Genomic DNA, 6908 nt, shown 5'->3' with positions numbered 1-6908 from the left:
CCAGTACTCAAGGAAGACCTCCGTAAGTGCACCCAGGTTGTTCGCAATGTCGTGAGGAAGTCAGGCAACCTAAAGGCACTTCCAGAAGCGCTTAACTGGGTCACGGACAAGATCGTGAAGTACGTGGAACAGCCTGAGTCCGCTGTCATCTGTGCGCCTCGAGGAGAGTAAAGAAGTGGCAGAACACAGTGCCCGTCTTGAAGCCAACATGAAGGCCATGAAGGAGAAATGCCACCTAAAACGACGCCTCGAAGACCTGGAGGCGTCCGCAAACAAGCAAGTCGACAGAGGAGATGCTGGCGATGGTGGAAGCGAGGGTCCAAGCCAGGCTCGAGTCGGCCCTGATGGGGCCAGCCCAAGCCCACCCTCGCCCACGAAAAGAAGAGACGCCTCTGGGGACACAGAACTCCCGTGACGAGCGGATGCGTAGGAGGGGCGCCGAACACTAAACCGGCCAAGAGCAAGGGAAAGGAAGAGGGGAACAGCCCAACGCGCTCCCGCTCCCGCCCCCTCCCTGCCCCAGTCGCTGGGCCCTCCAGCGCGCCACAGCCCGTCGCGGGACCCTCCACGGCTCCGGCGAATACGTCGGCATCGACGGCAAAGAAGACCAGGACCGAAGGGAGAGATGCCCCGGCAAAAAGCCCCAAAGGGCAAGAAGAACGGACCGCCTCCAGCCCAGCTCCAGAGCCCCGTGTGCTGCCGCCAGCCCCGGCTAAGTGGACACGCCGTGGGTCGAAGGTGGTCAGGGAAACCGGCAGCAGCAGCAGCAAACAGCACGCAGCCGCCGAAACCGACGCGCCGGAAGAGCCAAAACTGCGGCCGCCACGTTCTGCGGCCGTAGTCATCTCAACAACAGGCGAAGGGGCCTGAACTTACAAGAGCGTCTGACGGACGCCCAAAATAGGTAGACCTCACCGGCCTTGAAATAAGCAAGATGAGGCCAAAGTTTGCGGCCACGGGCGCCCCAATGTACGAGGTGCCCGGGGCGAATTCTGAAGAGAGGGCCGACTCCCTCGCCGCAAGGCTGGGGAGTGTTTCGCGAGGTCGGAAGATATCAAAATCTCCCGGCCACGAAGAGACCGTGGAACTGCGGCTAAGTGAGCTGGACTATACAGCCACCAGAATCAGTCGCAGCGGCCCTCTCCAAGGCCGGTGAGTTGCGCCGTAGAGGCGATAAAGTTGGGCAAATTCGCCCCGATCGATCCGGTGTAGGGACAGCCTGGGTCAGGATGCCTATTAAGGCGGCGCAAAGGTTAGGGGCGGCCCGCATACTTATTGGCTGGACCGCGGCTCGGGTGACCGTCCTCGAGTCGCGGCCGATGCGGTGCTTCCGGTGCCTGGAGTCCGGACACGTCCGGGAGCGCTGCGACTGCGCGGTGGACCGCAGCGACCTTTGCTACCGCTGCGGTCAAGCGGGCCCCCAAAGCCAAAGTGCAAGGCCCCGGCGAACTGCGCAGTCTGCGCGTGCCGCCGGCAGGCCCGCCAGGCACCGGCTCGGGGAAGGCTTGTTCTGCCCCTCCACGACGCAACCAGCGCCGCCCCAAGGAAGGAATGCCGCCGCGGCTGAGGTTCTGTCCCAGCCGCAGGCGGCGGGCCCTGGCAGTGGCCGAGATGGACGTGGAGGAGATCGCCCATCAATAATGGACCTAAGCTTCCTCCAGGCGAACATCAACCACTGCGCCCGCGCCCAGGACCTGTTGTCCCAAAGCCTGGCGCAGTGGTCGGTGCAAATGGCCGTGGTCGCCGAACCGTATTTTGTCCCGCCCGAGATAACTGGGTAGGGGACATCGACGGGTCGGTGGCCATCATCACCAGGGTGCCGCTGGCTCCCGCCCTTCGCAAAAGTCGAGAAGGGCCAGGGATGCGTCGCGGCTCTGTTGGGGACTTGTGGATTGTAGGAGTTTATTTCTCCCCAACAGACCTCTGGCCGAGTTCGAATCCTTTCTCGTTCGGCTGGGGGCCCTGGTTGAGCAGGGCCAACCTCACCCGCGATCGTCGCCGGCGACTTCAACGCAAAGAGTCCGCGGTCTGGGGTTCGCCGGCGACCGACGCTCGCGTGAGGTCCTGGAGAATGGGCGATTTCCGTCGGCCTGGTCGTCCTGAACAGGGTGTCGGTGTACACGTGCGTGCGGCACAACGGCTTGTCTATTGTGGATTTGTCGATTTGGATCCCCGCCGTCGCTCTTCTTTTCCAGGGCTTGAGAGTCCTCGTGGGCGTGGAGACGCTGTCGGACCACCGTTATATAAGTTTCGATGTCTCCGCGCCCCCGAGTCCGGCCCAATAGTATTGGTGGACCGAGTGCCCCTCGACAGGACGGCCCGCGGTGGGCGTTAAGAGCGCCTGCGACAAAGAGGCCCTAGAGCTGGCCGCTCTGGCAGTCTCGTGGCTCCCCGAGCCGGAGGGTCCGGTTCGGGTAGAGCAGGAGGCGGAGTGGTTCGGGGAGGCAATGTCGGATGTCTGCGACGCCGCCATGCCCCAGGCGCTCCGTCGTCCTCCGCGGCGGGAGGTGTACTGGTGGTCGGCGGAGTTAGCTCAGTTGCGCGCGTCATGCGTGGCTGCGCGCCGCCGATGCGCCAGGCATCGCCGCCGCCGAATCGCAGAAGCCACGAAGACCAGGGCGGCAGCTCTACGGCCTCTATAAAGGGCGAAGCGAAGGCGGGTGGCCATTCACAGGGCCAAGGTCGCGGCACGTAGGGAGTTTTGGAGACTCTCGACGCGGACCCGTGGGGGCGCCCATACAAGCTAGTTATGAACAAGCTTCGTACGGCGCCTCCACTTTCCGAGTCTCAGGCCAGATTTGTGGCCAACGTTGTCGCGGCCTTGTTCCCGGCCACCGAGGAGACCACTCCTCCACCGATGGCGCCACCGGAAGTGGCGTCATCGTCGTTGGAACTTTCGGCAAGGGATATTCCAGAGGTTTCGCCCGCGGAAATGCGGGCGGCAGTGTTTCGACTGCGGGGCAAAACACCGCCCCGGGTCTCGACGGCATCCCGGGAAAGCCTGGGTGTTAGCCCTCGAGTACTTGGGGCCGCGGCTCCGCAGTCTATTCTCCGCCTGTATGGTGCAGGGCGTCTTCCCGGCGCGTTGGAAGGTCGGGAAGCTCGTCCTGCTTAAGAAGAAGGGGAGACCCGCAGAGTCGCCGTCGGCCTACCGGCCCATCGTGCTGCTCGACGAGGTCGCCAAACTTTTTGAGCGTATTATACACGCGCGCCTCGTCGAGCATCTCGAGAGGGTCGGTCCAAATTTGGCCGACAAACAGTTTGGCTTTAGGGGTGGACGATCAACTGTCCACGCGATTCTGCGGGTCAAGTCGCAGGCGGAGGCAGCAGTGGCCAGGGGAAAAGAGTCGTCATCGCGGTTTCCTCGACGTCTCAATCTGCTTTTAATTCGCTCCCTGGCCATGCATAAACGAAGCACTGCGGTACCATGTGGTGCCGCCCTATCTCAGGCGTCTGGTGCACGCGTACCTTTCTGACAGGTACGTGGTGTATCCGGAGCGCCGACAGGTAACACCGAAGAGCGATGTCGGTGTTCCACGGGGGTCGGTTCTAGGCCCTCTTGTGGAACATCGGGTACGACTGGGTGCTCCGTGGTGCCAATCTCTGGGGCGTCGACGTGACGTGTTATGCGGATGACACGTTGGTCACGGCGACGTCTAAGACAGAGCGCCGCGCGATCCTGGCGGCGGTGGGCACCGGTCATGTAGTGAGCCGCATTCGGCGTTTAGGTTTGAAGGTGGCCCTCGAGAAGACCGAGGCCATCTGCTTTCACGGGCCTCGGAGGGCCACCGGCCGGTGCCCACATCGTAGTGGAGGGTGCGGATTCCCATCGGCAATACCATGAAGTATTTAGGTTTGATTTTGGATAGCCGGTGGGAGTTCAGCGCCCATTTTAAAAGTTAAGGACAAAAGTTGACCAGGGCGGCGGGCGCTCTTTCAAGCCTGCTGCCCAACCTGGAAGGTCCAAATATCCCTTGTCGAAGGTTATACCACGGGGTCGTGCGGTCCATGGCGTTATACGGCAGCCCGGTCTGGGCTGACGCCCTAGGGGCGTTCTGCCGCTCCTGCAGGGCCACAGCGGGTCATTGCGCAGCCAGGCCATACAGGGGCGTATCGCACGGTCTCGTTCGAGGCAGCTTGTCTTTTGGCCGGATTCCTGCTCCTGGGATCTGGACGCCAAGATCTCTCCGATACATTTCCATTTGGAGGGAGGAGGCGTTCAGGAACGGGCAGCGTCCGGCCCTGAAGGTGGAGGCCAAAAGGGCCTCCTTACGGCAACCGCCGTGGAGGCGTCTCAGGCTGGAGGCCCGTCAGCGGGGCTTCGGGCCGTCGCGGCAGTGCGTCCTGTCTTTGCACAGTGGCTGGACAGGCGCCACGGCGCGGCACAACACCAGATGACACAGGTGCTCACCGGGCATGGGTGCTTCGGGGAGTACCTGTGTCAGAATAAGGACGGAGGTTAGCGCCGTGTGTCACCATTGTGACAAATGCCCGCGGGATACGGCCCAACATACGTTGGAGTCTTGCCCAGCCTGGGACGATGAGCGCAGCGCTCGTATCAGTCGTCGGAGACCTCTCGCTGCCGGCTGTGGTCGCGTCCATGGTCGACAGTCCGGAGGCCCTGGCGTGCGGTGGCCCACTTCTGTGAGTGGTTCTCGCAGAAGGAGAGTGCCGAGAGGGATCGGGAACAGGCCGATCCCTCCCGCCGTCAGAGGAGACGTAGGAGGCGCCGGGTGGACGACTGACCGGCGTCTCCCGCCCTGTGGAATGGGGGCGTTTGGAGAATACCACCACGGTAAACCTGCCTCGTAAGAGGCGACTAATAGGGGCCACGAAGGGGGTCGTCGGCGGGCAGCAGGGGCTGCCGTCAAGTGCGCGCGCACTTTTCAGTGCGTGTAGTGCGTTTTCAGTTGACCCCGGGATGGGCGGCCGTGTGGTGGTGACCTCACGCTGCCGCTGACGCTGAGAGCGTCCGTCGGTGCGCGGGCAGGGCCCATTTAGGGAGACGGGCCGCAAGGCGGCACCGCGCAGGGGCAGCCGCGGACGAAACTCGGACCTGATGTCACGAGGTAGCACGCAGTCGTCCCTATGCGCCGAAGAGGGTCAACGCGGAGTTTTAGTTGGTAGGTCGTTGCGTAGGGACTAGTTTGTTAGGGTTAGGGACTCGGCCGACCGCCGCCGTGGGTTCCGGGCCGCTCAATTGTCGGTCGTAAGGCAACGGCTACCCCAACATAACCGCTCAGTCGCCCCCCGAAGGCTGGGCGGTAGTAATAAGGTACTTTCTCCGCGAAACCAAAATTAGGTTGGGGGTTGCTAGGTCAGGAAACCTCCTCGTGGGTGCACCCCCTGGGCAGCGGCGCGTCGATCAGACCGATCAGGCTGATCTGCGCGCTGGCAGCTAACTATCCTGACAACCGAGGTGGTTGGCGGTCGTCGCCTCTTGCGGCGGCCGTCGTGTCGCAGTTGACGAGATTGGCCCATCTTGGGCGGCCCCGGTTCTGTCCGGAGGTGTCGACGAAAGGCTCGGTGTGCTCATCCCGCCCCGAGCAGGCGGTGGGGGGACTCCCTCTCCCATTGTCGCCGTCGCAGATCGTAATCCGGTGTGGAGGTCTGTGGATATGTCTCGCGCTCCCACTGGACCGAGGTCTTGGCTTAACCGCCCGGACCGCGAGGAAAACCTCTATAAAAATCACCCCGAATCCCAAGCGGCGGCGCGCCGCGGGGATGCATGGCCGATGGGCAGTTCGGTCTCGGGGTGACCCCCCCCCGCCAAGTACCGGCCGACACTCTGTGCGGGTTACGCTAGGCTTACCGGTGCAGGGGCACTGCCTGGGCGGACCACCCCTTTCCCCATACTCGTGGGACTCAATATGGACTCAATTTCAAAACACCAAAAATACTATTGACGAGATTGCCTACTCGGTTCCGGCCGGGAGGCGGAGGTCGAAAAGGGTGCAAACCCGACGACGAGACGTTTGCAGAAGATTTCGGGCGAAGCCCGGAAGTGGCCCGATCATCGCCCACAAAGTCGATGCTTGACTCGAGTGGGGAGTGTCTCCTCCGTCCGGGTAGGAGGCTCTGGAGGAGCATTCCCGCTCGATCGACGTACTCGCTCAATTTCACCAGCGACACCGACGAGCCGGTGCCCAAGGCGCACCACCGACGGCCGAGGGAGAGAGACGCGTCCTCCTCCGTCAGCGGAAATACGTCGGCCTCAGACGGGCGCGCGAGCGCGCGTGACACGGCTCAAAGCGCGAGGAAGCACGCCAAAAGGCCGAAGAGGAGGATCTGGAGGACCGGCTGCAGATTTGTCAAGTCGCCGATCCCTCCGCGGGAATTCGGACGAAGACCAGCCAGTCACGAGGGAGGACCTGGAGAAGTGCGGGCATGTGGTGCGCGCCATTGTCGCAAATCGGGCAACCTCAAGGGGGACGTCCTTAAGCGCTGAACTGGGTGACTAACAAAATCACCCGGTACATTACCAGCCGGAATCCGAAGTCATTACCGTCTGGAGGTGGGGATGTAAAAGTCGCGCCTACGCCCGCCTTGAAGTCGAGCATGAAGCTGTTAAAGGGAGGAATGCAGCCCTCCGCCGCCGCTCCGAGGAACTCGAAGCGTCTGCGAGCAAAACGTCGTCAGCAGAAGAAATGTGGGCTATGGTAGAAGCGAGGGGTCCAGGCCAGGAGGTGGAGTCGGCCCTGATGGGACCAGCCCAGAGGCCCGCTCTGGCCCACGAAACAAGGACGACCAACTGGGGACACACAGCTCCCTGTGTCGGGAGGAATGTGGGAGGCCCTCCCAGTCCAGAGACCAAGAGGGAGGGAGAAAGGGAAAAGGTGGGAAAAGCAGTCCCACTCTAATCCCCACCCCAGTACTTAGGACCCTCCAGCGCCCCGCCACAAGCAGTC

The 6908-nt window shown here is 62.7% G+C and overlaps 1 protein-coding gene across 1 annotated transcript; it reads left to right on the top strand.

Annotated features, from left to right (window-relative positions):
- Positions 1–208: 208 nt before the first annotated feature.
- LOC119193187 (skin secretory protein xP2-like) lies at positions 209–870 on the top strand. Its single transcript, XM_037446835.1, has 2 exons — positions 209–317; positions 431–870. Exons 1-2 carry the CDS (start codon positions 209–211, stop codon positions 868–870), a joined length of 549 nt encoding a protein of 182 aa, XP_037302732.1.
- Positions 871–6908: the final 6038 nt, after the last annotated feature.

This window comes from Manduca sexta, unplaced genomic scaffold (assembly GCF_014839805.1).
Source record: "Manduca sexta isolate Smith_Timp_Sample1 unplaced genomic scaffold, JHU_Msex_v1.0 HiC_scaffold_3718, whole genome shotgun sequence".
In the NCBI taxonomy this organism is placed as follows: domain Eukaryota; kingdom Metazoa; phylum Arthropoda; class Insecta; order Lepidoptera; family Sphingidae; genus Manduca; species Manduca sexta.
The sequence above is the reverse complement of the archived record's forward strand: the minus strand, read 5'-3'. Positions and strand labels throughout refer to the sequence as shown.

Coding starts and splice junctions, on each gene's coding strand:
- LOC119193187 (XM_037446835.1), top strand. CDS start 209: ATGAAGGCCATGAAGGAGAAATGCCACCTAAAACGACGCCTCGAAGAC. Junction 318..430: donor TGGCGATGGTGGAAGCGAGG/GTCCAAGCCAGG, acceptor GCGGATGCGTAG/GAGGGGCGCCGAACACTAAA.